We start from the raw sequence: 20,327 nt of genomic DNA on the forward strand, positions 1-20,327 counted from the left end.
TTGTCCAATGTAGTTTTATTAGTCCGAGGTATGATACTTTACTGCGTAGCAGTGTTCTTAAAAGTGGATAACAGTCTTTTACTTCTCATAAGTGTGGTGAGATCACCAACACGTTCTTATGTGATAGGACTCGACTAGGAAATAGCAGTTTCTTATCACCGAACTGTGCATCAGTATGTGAATATTAAGTTAATTCATCGCAACGGTGTTATTCGAAAAAGAGTGGCCAACTTGGCGGCAGAAAATGTTACCCAACAAGGGCGCCCATACGATAGGTTTTAGTGGGAGGCCTAGACCTGGGGCTATGGAGTATATTTAATATTTTCGAAGACGAATGGTGACTTTTAGGTAGTCATAAAAACATTTTCAACTCCATTAGGCCATCTGGTACGGCAACCATAAGTATAATATTTGAATTAAAAACTGTTTTCGTTGCAGTTCTATTGCTCGCCTGTGTACCCGCTTGACTCTCCTGCCGCGAAGTTCATCTCTGTGTACTATGTTTAAATCTATACACTACTTTGTGAGTGTGGTCCTACCATTGCACCATTTTGGCCTCCTGGTATGAATTTATGAAGGTCTCCGTGGAGTCGTGCGATTCGACGTGTGCTTCAATCTAGCACAGAGCCGTTTTATGGTTTTTTATATACTGTAAAAGGAAAATTTTAAGATAGGCTGAAGATGCCCAACGAAGGCGAAACACGTTGTTGACAAAAGAATTAGCCGCAACTAAGACTGCTTTTAATTCAAATAGCCATAAAAATTTGCAGTTCCGATATTGTTAAAAACCTGTGTTACACCGACTTTTAAATAATTTTCTTGAAAGAAAAACACCTGACTACACTACATTCTTTCGTTTACTTGAGAGGGGGGAGGGGGAGGCGAGGACCTCCCTTGCTCCCAGGTATGGGCGCCCTTGTGTCAGACCGCAAAAACAACAGTAGCCTGAACAATTGCTTACATTATATGAGGAAACATTCACGGCATAACAGTGAAATATTGTGTGTTTTTGCTGAAAGCTGTACTTATTATACTTTGTTCTTTCGCAGTCAGTGCTCTTTGTCAACGTCTTCTGTTAGTAGATTCCAGTACTGGCTGAAAAATCAGAAACATGCAAAGAACCCCTCTAAAGCTACCATAACATTGTCATTGCTTTCGACACATTTTCCTGCCACACATTTCTCTAGATGTGATAATCGGTGGAAGTCAATTTGTCACTAATCTGATGAATAAGAAGAATATGTCTACAATTCATATTAAAAAAAAAAAAAAAACAGTGTCGCAACACCGAGGCGTTTTGAGGGCAGGGGCGTTGTTCTGATAAAATTGATTTTCTTTTCTCACATATTTCTTTATTCATTTGGCTAAGAGTACTTGAGAGTTATTACGCGATTAGTGATTTACTTGTTGAAGGGTAACAAATAAGAAGAAAACACCTACCCGTCAGATGTAACCTACTTAACTTTCGCTTGGTGAAGGTCACGGGATTCCTGCTCACTACGTTGGTTTCTGTTTAATTTCTGGCGTGGAGTCGCAGGTACACGACTATTAAACAGTAACATATCAGCGAGGACTGTTTTAAGGCTACCTCGAGAACCGCAGTCGCGGGCGAGCCCGAGCTTCATGTTCAGCGCCGTCTGGTTTCGTGCTAAAAGAAAAAAATTCTTCAAATATAGAATGTTGATAGGCTACTCCCGCTGTCGAGAGCACCTTCAGTATTCATCCTAAGAGGGTCGAGCAAAATTTTCCGTTCAAAGACCTTGTAGTGCGGAATCAGTATGCCAATCAAGCGTTGTGGCAGTGAGCCCTCCGACGCATCAGTTTGGAGACACCCGTTTGGTAAAACATGTCCTGCCGCGTGAAGAAGTGAGTAACCGCTTGCTGTACATCCTCGACCGATAGGAATCGTCGAACTCTTCAAGGCCTTTTTTAAGGGACCGAAGGCGTCGTAATTGAGTGGGGAGAGATCAGAACTATAGGGCGGGTCTTCTACGTTGCGACATTTGCGATATGGAGACGTGTGTTATCATGAAGCAGCAGCATCCCTTGACGCACCATTCTGACTGACATGCTGCCCCATACATAGCCTCCATTCTGGGACAGATGTCTACCGGTGTTTGTCATTCGGCAGCCAAGAAAACAGTAACAGCACTTTGGCCGTGTTGGATGCATTTGATAATAATGTCGTCACAGTTTGCGTTTCAGCCCTTAACACACACAAGTTGGAAAGACGCGAATATCATACTAATACCTTGCCTACATATCGGTGCTTAAATACCCACATGGGAAACGCGCTACGTTGCATATGTGGTGCAGCAGCTCTCTGAAACGTAACTTTTTGATCACCAGTTACGCTTTTCTTTAAACCGGATAGCTGTAATGAATGCCTCGACAGTTGTTTCCCACGTGAACCGACGGCAATATACGAGGACTGTTCAGTAAAGAATGATTATAATTTTTTATGGTTATAATTTCTCGCGTTTAAGTTTAGTCTTATGATATTCTGTTTGCTTAATGTGCAACAAACACGCCGTAGCAATTTCATTTTTGGGTCTCCAGGTTCCTGCCTGTGAGAGGCAGGCAATGTCAGACACGTTCAGTATCGCATACCGCTGCAAAGGAGGTAACACGCGAGGAACAAATGCGGTTTTGAAATTCTGCTTTCGTCTCAATAAATCTTCAGCTGATGCCTAACCATGCTACAGGAAGCTTATGGAGAGTCTATTCTCCGCTACAGCACAGCTGGAAGGTGGTGTAAAATGTTTAAAGAGGGGAGACAATCAATTTCAAAGGAAGGAGTACCCGGTGCTCCAGTTACTGCTCTTACGGAAGAAAACATCAACACTGCTGCTGTCATTGCGAAAGAGGATCGGCGAATTACCTTAAGATCACTTTCTGAAATACTGAACATTTTATTGAGTGCCACCCACACGTTGGTGACAGAAAAATTATGTATGACACGTGTTTGTGCACGATGGGTTCCAAGGCTGTTGATTCCCGAGCAAAAGGACTTTAGCGTGTAGGTCTGCATGTAATTAAAGTTGATGTTAGAGGAAGATCCGGAGTTTCTTTCAAATGTAATCACTGCTGATGAAACGTGGCTACAGCATTTTGATCCTAAGAGCAAACAGCAAAGCTCAGTGTGGAAATCTCCATCACCTAACCCCAAGAAAGCAAAAGTGGTTGCTTCTTCTAGGAAAGGTATGGTCATCTCATTCTTTGATATTCATGAAATGGTTTATCAGCATGGTGTACCTGCACACACATCAGTAACTGGAAAATACCACAGGGATGTCTTGAAAACATTGCAAGTCCACATCAGGCGCAAAAGACCACATTTCCGTGAAGCAGACTGGATGCTGCACCATGATAATGCGCGATCGCATATTGCCAATGTTGTTGCTGAATATCTTGCAGAAATCAACGTGAAGTGCATCCCTCACACTCCCTATAGTCCGGATTTATCCCCATGTGACTTTTTTCTATTCCCTAACATGAAGAAACGCCTTCGTGGAAAGCATTATCAATCATCATAAACAGTGGTGAAAGCTGCTGAGGCGATTTTGAAGAACCTCTCAAAAAATGGTTTCCAGCACGTATTTGAAGACTGGCAGAAACGCTGGGATAAGTGCATCGCATTCATTGGAGACTACTTTGAGAAGAACCATCAAAATTATGAGGATAAGGTATGTCGTTATAAAAAAATGATTGTCATTATTTATTGAACAGCCCACGTAGATTTCCATTTCTCTCCCAGGCGGGATCCGACCTGTCCGGAAATACCAGAAACATTTGATGTCACCGACCTGCGCGGGAAGTCTTTTTGCCTACAATGCTAAACAAAGTGCGGCGCGAAGGCCGAAATCAACAGGTAAGCCGGGATTGACAGCCCTCAACCCTTGCATGCCAGACTAAAGGACTCTCATGTTTTCGTTATTTTAATTCAGCAACCCAGGCACGCGTGAAGTGCGAACGCAGTCTGCGTGTCTGTTTCTGGTGCTATCGGAGTCTGTGATTCGTTTTAAGCAAGTTCTCGTCGGGTGAAAAAGAAAAAAAAAAAAAAAAAAACCTGGATGTGACATCCTGAAAAAGCAGTCGTGACAAAAGTGTTCATGAAATAAATTTTTAAACCGAACTGGCAGTGTTTGTTTCTTCGGATGTACAATGTAATATGAAAGAATATAGCGTTACTAGTCCATCAACAAAGGAGGTGGCTTACAAAACACTCGTTAGTCCTATACTTGAGTATTGCTCATCTCTGTGGGATCCGTACCAGGTCGGGTTGACAGAGGCGATAGAGAATATCCAAACAAGAGCAGCGCGTTTCGTCACAGGGTTATTTGGTAAGCATGATAGCGTTACGGAGATGTTTAGCAAACTCAAGTGGCAGACTCTGCAAGAGAGACGCTCTGCATCGCGGTGTAGCTTGCTGTCTAGGTTTCGAGATGGTGCGTTTGTGCATGAGGTATCGGATATATTGCTTCCCCCTACTTATACCTCCCGAGGAGATCACGAATGTAAAATCAGAGAGATTCGAGCGCGCACGGAGGCTTTCCGGCAGTCGTTCTTCCCGCGAACCATACGCGACTGGAACAAGAAAGGGAGGTAATGGCAGTGGCATGTAAAGTGCCCTCCGCCACACACCGTTGGGTGGCTTGCGGAGTATAAATGTAGATGTAGATGTAGTTTTAGGATATTAGCAATCATGGAAGACCCACGAGATATTATTGAAAAAATCTAAAATTTGCTGTGGATAGCGAGGCAAGAAATTGTTTTACAGTTTTTCATTGCTTTCATCATATTTTAAATGACGACAAAGTTAACGTATCTTTAACAGGTTCATTGTCTAAGAAAAGATGCCTTTTATTGCCTTTGTTGCAAGTTGCTTCATTAAAGGGCTGGCTCTCTCACAAGAAATGATTTAAAAGAATGCCAAAGCTCGTCAAAAGTTCTCTCTAACCATGTACTGGCTCGCAACCGTGTTAATGAACTGTGCAAGTGCAGAGAACTTTCGTAGAGATCTGAGAATTTAAAATTAACATAACAGGCGACCCCAGATCAAATTGATAAGGAAGAAAAGAGACGGAGACCAGTTTTATTAACGACGTTTTTCATAGTGTATTTCCTTGCCGAAAGAAATTTTCCATTAACATGTGACAGTGAAATGTTTGCAAATCCAGGAAATGAAAACTTTTTAGGGAAAGTAGAGTTGATCTCATAATGAATGATAATATTAATTGTGTGGCTAAACCTGGATGATTGGTTACTTACTTAAATAAGGATATGCAAAATAAAATCATTACCATAACTTCTGATGAAATCGTGTCTACCACGAGGCATAACATACTCAAAAATAAATATTATTCAATAATACTAGACTGTACAATAGATGTACGTCACAAGAGATCATTAAGTGTGGTTTTAAGATGGTAGATGTGTTTTCAAAATTAGTTGCAATTGAAGAATTTTTACTTTTTTTGTTTTTTTATTTTTAAGTGAGTGACACTACCGATGAAGGCCTCTCAGAAGTTTTGCTTCAGGTAGGACAATCCTTGGCATACCAGTTGCAGATTTCCGGGGACAATCTTTCGACAACGGGAGCAACATGAGAGGCAAGAAGAGTGATGGTTGAAATGGCTCTGAGGTCACCAGTCCCCTAGAACTTAGAACTACTTAAACCTAACGAACCCAAGGACATCACAAACATCCACGCCCGAGGCAGGATTCGAACCTGCCACCGTAGCGGTCGCGCGGTTCCAAACTGTAGCGCCTAGAACCACTCGGCAACTCCGGCCGGTAGGCAAGAAGAGTGACACTCAAGCTTCTTTCATCGAAGAAAATCCAAGGGCTCATTGTACACCTTACTGTGATCTTACCTTGAACTTGCCTGTTAGTGATGCAGTTAAGTAGCCTGTAACTGTGTTCCATTTGTTTGGAGAAGTTCACAGCTTGTTCAGATGTTTTCTGCCTCTGTGAAGCGCTGACAAGCACTCAAGAATCACATAAACATGAGTCTGAGCCGCTGTGAGATCAACTTGGGATGCTAGGGGCATAAGCAGAGTAAAGAAAAAAAGAAGGAAGCACTCGCAAAAATGATACAACGTGTTTCAGTGAAATATGTAGTCTCTTTAAAGAAATCACAGAATTTAAGTTTCCTTTGCGTGCAGTGTTCCTTGCCCTGTCAACTAAGTCAATAAAGCATCAAAAAGATATGCAGTTAGACACGACAGTAAAATTAATAAAATCAGCACTTGGCGTTATTGGAAGATACAGAGCCAACTGTTTTGAAAAGGCTAAGGAAGAAGAAGAGGAATTTGTTTCAGCTTTAAGAAATGTAGCTGAGTTAAAAAATCAGATCTGCAACTGTTAAAAGGCAGCTTCAATACGAAAGTAAAAGCTGTTGTGACGTGTTCAATGCTATTTGTGACATTAAGAATTTGACAACAAAGTAATACGATCTCGAGAGAGGATGCAGAAATCTTGCGTGTGTAAGAGAGGCTAAAATGAAGTCAGGAGACATAAATTCACAGGATCTTGCAAATGAATTGGAACTGTTGTCCCCTATGCTTCCACAAACTGCCAACATATGCTTTGAAATACTTCAGCACATCTTAGAAAACATCTTGCAAGACATTTTCCCAAATGCAACATGTGCGTTTAAGAATATTTTTGTGCATGCATGTGACTGTAGACTCTGCAGAATGTAGCTTTTCTAAGTTAAGGACGATTAAAAACTAATAGAGATCTTCAATGATGAGCAAGAAGCGGCTTTGATGTCTTGTCGTAATAGCAGTGAAAAGAGTCATTACGCGTTCGCTCAACACGGAGAAGTTGGTGAAGGTCTCCTCTGTTGAATAAAAACGCGGGAGAACTGCCGGATATCAGTAACGTTCGTTGTGGCAGAACGTTACTGATATCCGGCAGTTCTCCCGTTTTTTTTATGGAACAATCAGTACGCCGGGAAAACTTTAAACATCACAACAAGGTCTCCTCTGCTTAAGAAGCAAAAAAATGAACATTTAGATAAGTGTTTATACAATTTAGTAGATTTTTCCTCGTTTTATTTATCGTTAGACTGAATTTATTAAATTATGTACCTTATTCTGCATAGTTACAGCGTGGAATGTAAAAGATTTTTGTTGGGTTGGTAGAAGAGCCAACACCGTGTTACTAGAGGAGGCCGAAATGCACGCGTTTTAGCTCACGCAGGCTGGCGTGAGGAGGGATGAACTATACTGACGTGAGGTCTGGAACATGACAAGGAATAAGTATTCAGAAAGCGGACGTAATTAGTTTCACACTTAACTTTAATCCATTAATGATGAACGTCGCTCTTGGCGGTACATGAGTCACAATATTATCTGTTCAGAAGACATAGTAACTGAATATGGCGGCTTGCTAGGCCGTAGCAAATGACGTAGCTGAAGACTATGCTAAACTGTTGTCTCTGCAAATGAGAGCGTCTGTAGTCAGTGAACCATCGCTAGCAAAGTCGGCTGTACAACTGGGGCGAGTGCTAGGGAGTCTCTCTAAACTAGACCTGCCCTGTGGCGGCGCTCGGTCTGCAATCACTGATAATGGCGCCACGTGGGTCCGACGTATACTAACGGACCGCAGCCGATTTAAAGGCGGTGACCCATACAGTTTTACTACCTGGTCAGTCGACGTTCGCTCAGAACAATTGTGGAATTACACTATGTGATCAAAAGTATCCGGACACCCCCAAAATCATATGTTTTTTCTTATTAGGTGTATTGTGCTGCCACCTACTGCCAAGTACTCCATATCAGCGACTTCAGTAGTCATTAGACATCGTGAGGGAGCAAAATGGAGCGCTCCGTGGAACTCATGGACTTCGAACGTGGTCAGGTGTTTGGGTGTCGCTTGTGTCATACGTCTCTACGCAAGATTTCCGCACTCCTAAACATCCCTAGGTCCGCTGTTTCCAATACGATACTGAAGTGGAAACAGCACAAAAGCGTAGAAGTTTACCTTGTCTGCTGACTGACTGAGACTGCTGACAGGAATTCCAAACTGCATCAGGATCCACTGCAAATATCATGAGAGTTAGGCCGGAGGTGAGAAAACTTGGATTTCATGGTCGAGTGAATGCTCATAAACCACACATCACGCCGGTAAATGCCAAACGACGCCTTGATTGGTGTAAGGAGAGTAAAACTGGACGGTTGAACACTGGCAAAATGTTGTGTGGAGTGACGAATCACGGTACACAATGTGGTGATCCGATGATAGGATGTGTTTATGGCGAATGCCCGGTGAACGTTATCTGCCAGCTTGTGTAGTACCAACAGTAATATTCGGAGGCGGTGATGTTACGGTGCGGTCGGGTTTTTCATGGAGGTGGCGTGCATCCCTAGTTGTTTTGCGAGGCACTATCACAGCACAGGCCTACATTGATGTTTTAAGCACCTTCTTGCTTCCCGCTGTTGAAGAGCAATTCGAGAATGGCGATTGTATCTTTCAACACGATCGAGCACCTGTTCATAATACACGGACTTTGGTGGAGTGGTTACGCGACAATAACATCCCTGTAATGGACTTGCGTGCACACAGTCTTGACCTGAATACTACAGAACACGTTTGGGACGTTTCGGAACGCCGAATTCGTGTCATGCTTCACCGACCCACATCGATACCTTCTCCTCACTGCAGCACTCCGTGAAGTGTGGGCTGTCATTCCCCAAAAAACCTTCCAGTACCTGACGAACGTATGCCTGCGAGAGTGGAAGCTGTCATTAAGACTAAGGGTGGGCCAACATCATATTGGATTCCAGCATTACCGATGGAGGGCGCCACGAACTTGTCAGCCATTTTCAGCCAGGCGTCCGGATACTTTTGATGACATAATGTATACTAACGCGTGATCAACAGTAACAAATGATAAAGCATTACGAAAACTAAATTTAAGAATGTATGTAAATCGAGTTTATTTCTACGACAGCTCTCACCAGCTGCTTGTCTTGTTTGTAAAAACAGGTCAACGCAGTACGTAAGTAGACAACCTAGCGCTGGTCCAGCCACTTTTCTTTAAATAATGAATGGCTCAGTCGATAAGCTTTTGCCATATCTGCAGTAACCTATAATGGCTTAATTTTATGTAAAATATTGTAAATAGAATTTTTCCATAGGATGTCTGTTCTAAAAATTGTGGAACTTCGTCTACAAAACTTTTCTACGCTTACCTTTTACTTATTGTGCAACACCGTTTCCACTTCCGGAAACTGTTTTGGTACGCCTCTTTCTGGGTCGCGCGAAGCAAATCTTCGCTCTTTCAACGGGGTTTTCAACTTTGGAAATAAAAAACAAAACATTCCGCATGGCCCATGTCATCGAGAGTACGGAGGATAAGACAGCAAGGTGATTTCGTGTTTTTGTGCGACAGTCATGCACCAACAGGGATGAGTGTGCGAGTGTGTTATCGTAATGCAACAACTATTAATTGGTTCGCCACATTGCAGTCCGTCTCCGTCTCACATTTTCTCGCACCCATTGCAACGTCCCGATAGTACCATCGATTAATAGTTTGTCCCTATGACACAAATTCATCATGAATTAATCCTTCAAAGTTAAAGAAAACTATAAGCATGTCTTTGATATTTGACCTGACCTGACGAGCTTGCTTTGGTCTTGGAGAACTTTTCCCGACCCCTTGGTCTCAACATCATAATTGGTAATCCACGTCTCATGGCGAGTTATGATTCTCTTAAAGAACTTCTTGTACTCAGCTGCGCGATTCAAAAACTGTTCGTAGGTTACGAGGTGAAGGTCTTCTTGGTTCTTGACTCACGAGCCGTGGGACGAACTTGGAGGCAACACAATGTATTCCAAGGTGCTGTGCCAGAATTTCATGACACGATCCAACTGAAAAGTCACATTCCTCTGCAATCTCTCGGACAGTCAGTCTTCGATTGGCACGCACAATTTCGCTGACATTCCTGACTAGGGCGTCGTCGGTTGATGTCGAAGGGCGTCCGACCATTTTTAAGTTGTGTGAAGCATTCGTAACACCGAGCGCGGCTTAAGCAATCACTGTAGGCTTCCTGCAACATTTGGTGTTTCGCTGTAAAGGTTTTCTTGAGTTTCTCACCAAATTTAATACAAACGCGTTGCTCCTCTAATTCTGCCATCTCGAAATTCGCTAACTGTGCGACATTATGTTCTACTCAATATAGCGCTGCACAATAACTAACAGATATACAGCAATGAAACTTCCAGCAATTACACATCAAACACAGGTGTGTGCAGGGATGCCAACCACATGTCGCCCTAACACACCATTGATGCTAACTTACGAATGTTCTGGAATTTTTTGAACAGACGTCGTACACTACAGAATCGAAATATGCGCACTTATTCTTAAATTTGCGAGTTGAAGAAAAATATTATATCAGACTTTATGATTCCTGACGCAATTTCGGAGGATACTTTTGCAAGCGAATTTTCAACAATAAACTTTGTAACATAATGTGATACAGAGGGATCTTTTATAAATGTGAAAACTGTTTTTACAGGTGTAAGGAAGGCCTTTCTGAAAGGTTTAGGGAAGTATCTAGTAATTTATTATAATACACAGATCTAAAATCATTTCAGAATTAGTTTAGTATTAACATAATGTTAGAAACGTCTAATAAATAGTTAGTTTCTTATTTTCGCGACTTTATTTTGTGTTGGTTTTATGTCTAGGTTTTGTTCATTTTAAGTTTACATTCATATGAGGATATTTCCAAGTTTTAGTATATATTTTTGCTATTTTTTGCATATTTTAAACCATAAATGCATTCATTTAACACAGCAAAGCCGACTGGCGATCCAGCCAGGGCGGCAGTACCCGCCGCGTTTATAGCCGAAACAAAAAGAGAAAGAATAAAAGGAGATATTACGAAATGTACACGGTTCGGTATTCTTACAACTTGATCTGAACACGTTAGACTCTGTTGTTGTTGTTGTGGTGGTCTTCAGTCCTGAGACTGGTTTGATGCAGCTCTCCATGCTACTCTATCTTGTGCAAGCTTCTTCATCTCCAAGTACCCACTGCAACCCACATCCTCCTGAATCTGAATTTTCACATCTGTCAACACCTGCTTTCTTTGGGATTGGAATTATTATATTCTTCTTGAAGTCTGAGGGTATTTCACCTGTCTCATAAATCTTGCTCACCAGATGGTAGAGTTTTGTCAGGACTGGCTTTCCCGAGGCCGTCAGTAGTTCTAATGGCATGTTGTCTACTCCGGCGGCCATGTTTCGACTCGGGTCTTTCAGTGCTCTGTCAAACTCTACACGCAGTATCGTATCTCCCATTTCATCTTCATCTACATCCTCTTCCAATTCCATAATATTGTCCTCAAGTACATAGCCCTTGTATAGACCCAATATATACTCCTTCCACCTTTCTGCTTTCTCTTCTTTGCTTAGAACTGCGTTTCCAGCTGAGCTCTTGATGTTCATACAAGTGGTTCTCTTATCTCCAAAGGTCTCTTTAATTTTCCTGTAGGCAGTATCTATCTTACCACTAGTGAGATAAGCCTCTACATCCTTACATTTGTCCTGTAGCCATCCCTGCTTAGCCATTCTACACTTCCTGTCGATCTCATTTTTGAGACATCTGTATTCCTTTTTTCCTGCTTCATTTACTGCATTTTTATATTTTCTCCTTTCATCAATTAAATTCAATATTTCTTCTATTACCCAAGAATTTCTACTAGCCCTCATCTTTTTACCTACTTTATCCTCTGCTGCCTTCACTACTTCACACTCAAAGCTACCCATTCTTCTTCTACTGTATTTCTTTCCCCCATTCCTGTCAATTCCTCCCTTACGCTCTCCCTGAAACTCTGTACAACCTCTGGCTCTTTTAGTTATTCCATGTCCCTTCTCCTTAAATTTCCACCTTTGTGCAGTTTCTTCAGTTTTAATCTACAAGTCATAACCAATAGATTGTGGTCAGAGTCCACATCTGCCCCTGGAAATGTCTTACAATTTAAAACCTGGTTCCTAAATCTCTGTCTTACCATTATATAATCTATCTGATACCTTTTAGTATCCCCAGGCTTCTTCCATGTATACAGCCTTCTTTTACGATTCTTGAACCAAGTGTTACCTATGATTAAGTTGTGCTCTGTTCAAAATTCTACCAGGGGGCATCCTCTTTCATTTATTTTCCCCACTCCATATTCACCTACTACGTTTCCTTCTCTCCCTTTTCCTACTACCGAATTCCAGTCACCCATGACTATTAAATTTTCATCTCCCTTCACTACCTGAATGATTTCTTTTATTTTATAATACATTTCTTCAGTTTCTTCGTTATCTGCAGAGCTAGTTGGCATATAAACTTGTACTACTGTAGTATGTGTGGGCTTCGTATCTATCTTGGCCACAATAATGCGTTCACTATGCTATTTGTAGTAGCTTACCCACATTCCTATTTTCCTATTCATTATTAAACCTACTCCTGCATTACCCCTATTTGATTTTGTGTTAGACTCCATACAGAAAAATCATTTCATGTGTTGTGGAGACATTTGTTTGCATATTTGCTTTTGATCGTCAATCAATTAGACTCCATACAAAAAAATCATTTCATGTGTTGTGCAGACCTTTGTTTGCATATTTGCTTTTGATCGTCAATCAATTAGTATGGTGAACACCTTGCACAGTGCTTTGTTGTAGCTAGTTTTCCATGTAAAGTGTGCTGTACTCTTCCTCTATATTTCCTATGGCTTCGCCATTTCATGCATCTTTAAAACTTACAAACAACATTCAAACCTGGTACTCAAGGGAAGCAGGATTCGGTTACGATTGTGGTAGGATGGTAATCAGTTACTATTGGTTGCCTTTTGCAGTTACACACAATTTATTTGAAACCAGTAATTCCAGACTCAACAATAAATAAAAATACCATACGTTATTAATGAAGGCACAAACAACTATGTAAATAATAGCGTTTTCAGAGAGCTACAATTTAGCAAATCACCATTAAATACAGCAAGAGCAGATCATGTTTTAAAAGCAAACCACTTTGATCTGGACAGAAGGCCTTACACGCCAGGAATGGCAACAAGTTAAGAATTGTTTAAACTCGCTGCATATTACACGTTACAGGTATTGAAGTATTAAAGGCAAGTCGCCACAAACACTGCAGAAGGCATCAGACGCCAGGAACGGCAATAAATAAGGTTTTAACGCTTACTGCTAAAATACAAATACCAAATTAGAATTTTAAGGTAAGTAACCACAATCACGTCTGGAGGCGTTACACGCCAGGAACGGCAATAATATTAAAAAAAAATTAGAAACCTGCTGTAAAACAACAAATATAATAGCAAAGGTTAATCAAAAAACAAGCAACTGATCAACAAACGGGTGAAATAAGATGATGATCAATATTGTAACACAACCCTTAACATCCACTGAACACTACACTGCTAGATTTATTCCAGAAGGCGACCAGAACTATTAACTAGACATATATAACCTTCAATGTAGGCATGACAAGGTATTGTAATAAATAATTCAATAATAAAACCCAAGGACCAGTACATACGTTCCTGAGGCAGATTATACCTGCAGAAGGCGTCTGCTGAAGGAGTGTTACAACGAACTACTGGCCACCAGACCTCCTTTTAGAGCACACATGTATTACAAGAAACAAGGGCCACAGACGGTGCTCCAGGACCTCTGAGAAGGTCGGGCAACAAACACTTTTGCGAGCGATGAGATAGGCAGCCAAGAGTTGCATTCACTTCACTAGATGGTACCTCAGACTATTGGCAGTACAACGAATGACTAATGATAACCTTGCTGAAGCTCCCTGACGTGCGATAAACCATATGCAACGATGGAACAATACGCCAAAGCCGGACCCGGCGGTCTGCACTACGTCCCCAGAATACTGTGTTTAGAGCGCCCGGAACGAGAAAGGAACCACTGCCAATAGAGTAGAGGAATCACCAACCGCCCTACAATCAAGAACGTTTTCAAAACTACACGCCTTACCGGACATCAGTGGCAAGCCGAGGAAACGTACACTGCCGTTACCCCCAGGGCAGATAACTGGGACGTTAGCGGCCACCAGGCAAGAAACATTACCTCTGGTTGGACTTAACAAATCGTAACAAGTTGAACGTAGTAAATAGTAATAAGAAGTCGAGGAAAGCTAATCAGACCCGCCTTCCCACGCTGTCCCTCGCGACACTGCGAACAGCAACACGAATTTAAGTCGCTGGAGAATCATGAGATATCACAATAGTGGTGGTTTCTCTTCTTGGATTGAAATGCACTCATCTTCAAGCTTGCTGGATCCGGTTTACGACGAGGTCGTGCACCCTCGTGACCACAGCCCTTCCATTTGGCAGTCCATGTGCGCCGCCAGCGGTCCCAGCGGGCTCTGGCACTGCACGGACCTGGCTCTTCCTGAGTTCCCAACCGAACTGGCACACTCACACGACCCGGGAAAAACAACAACGTCGCCCCAAAGGCAGGGCAACAGTTACTACATATTGACAACCGCCTCTGCTGCCACTAGCAGGCAGGCAATGCTTGCGGTACCGAGAGGCGCCAGTCAACACGAGAAGACAAACAACAGCAACCATGCCAACTAAACGATGCAGTCTGGCCTCCAACAGAGAGCGGAAACCTACAAACACCACCAACGGGAGCCGCAGCACGGCTCAAACATTCTGGTACAAACAAGTTTCTGCGGAAGGCAGCACAGCTCTTAGACACATACAATTACAAAACACTCAACACTCAACAATCATTTGAATTGTCACAAAAACTATAACAGTGAGATAAGTTAAGAATGGTGAGGTGTTTCCAAACGCCAAATAGTCGTATGAAGGTGTCTAGTTCGCAACTAATGGTTTCTCGTCGGTATAGACACGTCTTCAGGTTTATAATGGTTATCAAGGCACAAAGGAATTAATGACATTAGATTCCAGTGGGCATTAATTTAAATCAATGTGGAAGTTTGTATCGAATTACATTTGGAACCCTGATCTCCTGGCCGGGCTGGGTGGCCGAGCGGTTCTAGGCGTTAAAGTCTAGAACCACGCGACCGCTACGGTCGCAGGTTCGAATCCTGCCTCGGGCATCGATGTATGTGATGCCCTTAGGTTAGTTAGGTTTAAGTAGTTGTAAGTTCTAGGGGACTGATGACCCCAGACTCCGAGCCATTTTTTTAACCTGATCTGCTTACGAGGCAGATGCACTGATCACTGTGCCATCCTGACACAGTGGTCATCGTAAATGTACGGGTTACCCTAACACGCCTTCCGAGTGCCCCAATTCTCAACTTATCCACACAATACTGTTTTACTGTCCCTTGCCCATTATCCTCATTACTCTCGGCGTTTTCGCCGATTCCCCGTATGAGCCAAGCGTGTTGTGCATCCACACTGAAGTGGTCAATTGGTCGTCCTCACTTTAATTATGTATATGTAGTATCTGTTATTTCAGAAATGTCCAAAAGAACAGAGACCACATATATGTTATAATAGTTATACTTTCATAATGTAAGTGGGCAATATTAAATTGGATGTTCATTTTTTAATCGCCGTTCACCTTGAACGTGGCTTATCATCCAATATCAAATTGTGCATATGTTGTTAATGTTTTCGTGTGTGTTTGTAATCTTCGAAAGTCCTGCACAAAAGTACAGTTACGCTGGAATTTAGCCCCCTATTTACTTAAGCCAGAAAAATATTCAGTAGCTTTGGATGAAGTTTCATTGTCAATACATAGTCGAAAGAAAATAACTTTGTGATGACACAGTGTTCCAGTTAATTTAGTTGAACAATACAAAGACATCACGAATACACTAAAACATCAAAAAATAAAATGCTGTCGGTTAATTTAACACTCAACTTATTTTAATGTGCAATATAAACCAACTTCTACTGCTACATCTGCTCCACCCCTGTGATATTCATTGTACACTCGTAATCAAAATGCATTTTTGCACTCAACAGGAGTAGAATAAACGAATCAACTTAATAGTTTCTAGCGGTTAAGTGAGAGATTTGCAATGATTTTCATCCTGCACCAAATTGTACTCTTGTTTGAAACCGTCAATAAGTTAGTGTCTGCATCTTGGGCTCGAGTCCCTAAAGATGGAAGAGGAGTACACATCTTTTTTAAAGGTCATAAACACACTGCAAACTGATACGACATGAAAACCGAGAAGGTTTTATGACGTTGACACTCGGTGAAAGCCTGTGTTTACATAACAACCTTTTTATACGAACATTTTTGCCATGTAATGGGATTGACCACCTTATGCGTTATGAGAATATTCCTCACATGCAGCGTGTTACATTTTTTGCCCCATTTATTTTACAAGTAACCACAACATAACACAACAACCAAGATGGCCACGAACCAGCTACATTGGTCAGTCCATGGAAGTCGTTGTATCGTGTTGTTGATCGTTGTCCAGTACATCAATGGCTACCCCATAGGGTCTTTCAGTAGAGACAACGTTGAGAGATCCTGTCTTACAGCACACAGGTAATAAATAAAAAAAGCCATATTGCGTTGCAAAATACTGTGATCATTATGCACCGAGGAATCCAGCTGACAGATGGAATTCTGATGTCCAATTGTTTGCACTGAAAGAATGACATAAGGGCCGAAATTGTTCGTGCAAAAGTTGTTGCTGCAAGTAGAACTGACATTCAGTAATATTGTGTGTAGTATTATCAGATTGTGTAAGCATAATTTGCGAGAGTGGTAACTACTTCATGTATCACATAGTGTTTAAAGCATACCCTATTCTGCCCGTCCCCCTCCCCCCCCCCCCCCCCTCCCATCAAGTTCCGTTGAATTAGTATCTGACTTACCAAATAGCCTGAGTTACTACCAACAACTTCACTTATGAGGCTGACACGTTATCGACAGGCAATAGGAAATAGCTATAGATTCTTCTTGTTACTCCATCTGATGAGCCTCTTTCCAAGGAAGTTAATTCATTACATGTATATGTAACATAGATTTCGTTATTGTATCTAGTTTCATAAGTTTCTTCCAAATGCAAAAGTTGTTGATTTTTCTCCATTGAGACAATATTTACATCGTTGTAACGAAAAAAAATCTAAAAATACTTCAGACGTTGACTTTAGTATTCTAGAAAGTGGGGCGGTTTGGCTGAAGAAATTCCAATACTAATATAGTCTCCAACTGAACATTTTAGTTGTGCTCTTTGCGTTCCACCCAAAACATTCCGAGTAACTGCGTGGTCGAGTAATTGTGTTGTAAAGAAATTACATGAAACAGAGCTTTATTATGCTCGCCGCCGTGACACAGGAAAGGAAACAGCAACTATTATTTTAAAGTGAATAGCGATTTATTTACATATCAGACTTGTTACACAGAAAGTGTAGAATAACAGAAACATTCACGAAAACGGAATGAATAGTTTGTACAAAGGGGTTTAACCAAGAATAGCCTTGCCGTATCCCAATCCGCCATATCCGTATCCTCCATACGCCAGTGCGGGCCCAGCAATGGCAGCCCTAGCAATGGGGGCGGCGTAGGCGACTCTGGCGACGGGGGCAGCAGCGATGGCGGGGGCGGCGTAGGCTGCCCTAGCAATGGGGGCGGCGGCAATGGCTGGGGCAGCGTAGGCTGCTCTAGCATAACCGTAGCCGAGGCCGGCACCGTAAGCCAGCGCTGGGGCGGCGGCGATGGCGGGGGCGGCAGCGATCGCCGGGGCCGCGGCGATGGCGGGGGCGGCGACGGCCACACGGGCGGGGGCGGCGGCAACGGCGGGGTGGGCGCCGGCCTCCTTGTGCACGACGGCGTTGAAGCCGTTGACGGGGTCGGCTGTGTAGTCGACGGTGCGGATGGAGCCGTCGGGCTCGGCCAGGCTGTAGCTGCCCTGGACGACGTCCCCGCTGCGGCTCTCGTGCTGGCTCTTGGAGTCGCCCGTCAGCGCGTCCTGGACGTTGTAGGCGAAGCTGTACTCTGGGTGCGGGTCGTACTCGGCAGCGACGGCGGCGGGGGCGGCGGCGGCCACGGCCACGGGGGCGGCGCGGATGGCGGGGGCGGCGGCGATCGCTGGGGCGTAAGCTCTGGCGAGAGGGGCGGCAGCAATAGCTGGGGCATATGCCCTTGCGATGGGGGCGGCGGCGATGGCGGGGGCGTAGGCCCTAGCGATGGGGGCGGCGGGGGCGAGGACTGCAGGTGCGCCCAGGTAACCGGCATGGGCCAGCGACAGAGCCGCCACGAAAACTATCACCTGTTGATAAGCAAAGAGCATAATATACAGGAAACTATAGGGCAGACGTAATACTCATTAAACATTGCTAACGGAAAATTAAGCGTCACATTAAAATAGGCTCCCAAGACCGTTGTTGATGATATTAAGACAGTCTAGTGTTTTGGTACTGCGTCATTGTTCCCACAATCTCCGGATCCATTGTTTCGATCTCTCTATTGTGGTCTTTTCACCTGGAGCTACCCGCGATGTGCTGTCAGCTTCCGGAAGAAGGCGCCAGTAAGACGGCCGAAACGACGGATGCTTAGGTTACGGAAAGACTGACGCTGTACCAAAACCCAAAAACTTCTAATATCGCGAAATTGCAATATATTTTCACACAGTAATTATGTATTGTCTGAAAAAAAACTAGAAATTAAATGATGTCATATGCAGTGTGTTTGCGTCAACCATATTCTTGCTTCTATCACACAGTTAAAGGCTGTTAAATGTCAAGGTACAATTATGAGGCGTTATGAGATTCCACTGCTTTCAGTTATGCTGAAATTAAGGCTTTTTTATCAAATAAAATAGCTTACGGTCACGAAAATGTTATAGTAAATGTACGTAGACATTTCTTGTCTAAATAATGCCGATGGTTTACAGTTTAGAAAAATCCAACAGATTAAAGCTAGATAAATGTTACTAGACTCATAAAGGGACATTACGAAAAATAATGAAACTCTGTGTGTGTAGTCAGCTCTCTACTGTTTTACATACACCGTTCGTGGAAGAAATGCGAAGGCAACCAGAATCTGGACTACGCCAAGATGTGCAGAGCGAAGGACTACCTAAAAATATAAGTTAGGTAATCCATAGTGGTCTTGCTAACGAAGTCGTCACGATAACAACCTCAAATATTTTGAAACATTATGGGAATGCTGATTCATGCTTCCTAGGACTGGATTTGAGGCATGCGACTGCCCAATGCAGCTGGGATCATCCCAACAGTTGAGTTAAGGGCTCGAAGTTCGTTGTGAACTGTGGTCGTGAACGAGGACACTGACTGATTTACGACGCAATACATTTCCCCATCCCCACGAACCCCACCCTCACACGCCCCCACTGTGACGATAAATCCTCAAATCTTTCGTCTCATTTAAGTTCAAGAATTGCTTTTAATCTTCTACAGAGAGTTTCAGAAATTTTGTTACGGTAACTGGACGGTGCATTTGTAACAGGCTTCTTAACCCAGAACGAGTTTACTCCGAATATGGGCAGCTACCTTACACTGATTTCTAGAATATAAAAATGATTTTTTGTGAAAAGCAATTGTGCCTGTATAAAGCACCAATACTAGAGACAGATCCTAATAACCCCATAAATGAGAGTAAGAAAAAGGATATTACACAAATTGTGTTATGCAGACAATCGATTCTCGAATGCTCACTTTTGCTGTAAACTACTGGGGATGTCGCTAAGGGTACAGAATACTTCCCACCAGCAACCTTACAATGGCATGGGAAGTACCTACGCAGGTGATTGTAGTGTATACCGCAGTTGAAATTTGGAATGTCTGTGAAGGGCGTTTCTATAAAAATGTTCTTTCTTTACGAGTCAATATATAAATTAGCTATTGCGAAACATTTTGTCTGTACTGCGTGTTCTTCACACACGACTGGCGTACCACGTATGTGAAACATATGAGTATTGAAACCTATTGAAACAGTACCACGGGTCAAGTACAAGAGTGTCCTGGACCTCACCTTGGAAGCCATGTTGTCCGCTGGTCAGTGCTGGAGGCCGTGTGCGGTGACAGCCGGCGGCCGCCGCTTATATACTGGTCCACGGCTCTCGGCGGCAATCTCGTCTGACAGGAACCACTCGATAAGTGCTGCCGCAACCTCAGCACCGGTCCTCCGTACAGCCTAACAGCTGACCGGCACTCCGCATGCCCAGATATATCGGTTACGCTCGTGCGGTGTCATCTGCTGCATTGTACAGATCTCTTCAGACTGGAGCCCTCCAGCACCTACATTGAGATTGTTTTTTATTACTGTTATGCGACCATCTGGTAGTGACAAAGACGGAAAATCCGAAACTGCTCTTGCTT

General features: G+C 43.0%; 1 protein-coding gene across 1 annotated transcript in view; it reads right to left on the reverse strand.

The window, feature by feature from the left end:
* LOC126335943 (ice-structuring glycoprotein-like) overlaps nt 1–20,029 on the reverse strand; it is a 45,604-nt gene extending 25,575 nt beyond the window's left edge. The window contains exons 1-2 of the mRNA XM_049999420.1: nt 19,981–20,029; nt 17,453–18,256 (exon numbers count right to left, since the gene is read on the reverse strand). Coding sequence (XP_049855377.1) covers nt 17,453–18,256; nt 19,981–19,992 — 816 coding nt within the window. The 5' untranslated portion in view covers nt 19,993–20,029. The remainder of the gene's footprint in view (nt 1–17,452; nt 18,257–19,980) is intronic.
* Nucleotides 20,030–20,327: the final 298 nt, after the last annotated feature.

Source organism: Schistocerca gregaria, chromosome 2 (assembly GCF_023897955.1).
Source record: "Schistocerca gregaria isolate iqSchGreg1 chromosome 2, iqSchGreg1.2, whole genome shotgun sequence".
NCBI lineage: Eukaryota > Metazoa > Arthropoda > Insecta > Orthoptera > Acrididae > Schistocerca > Schistocerca gregaria.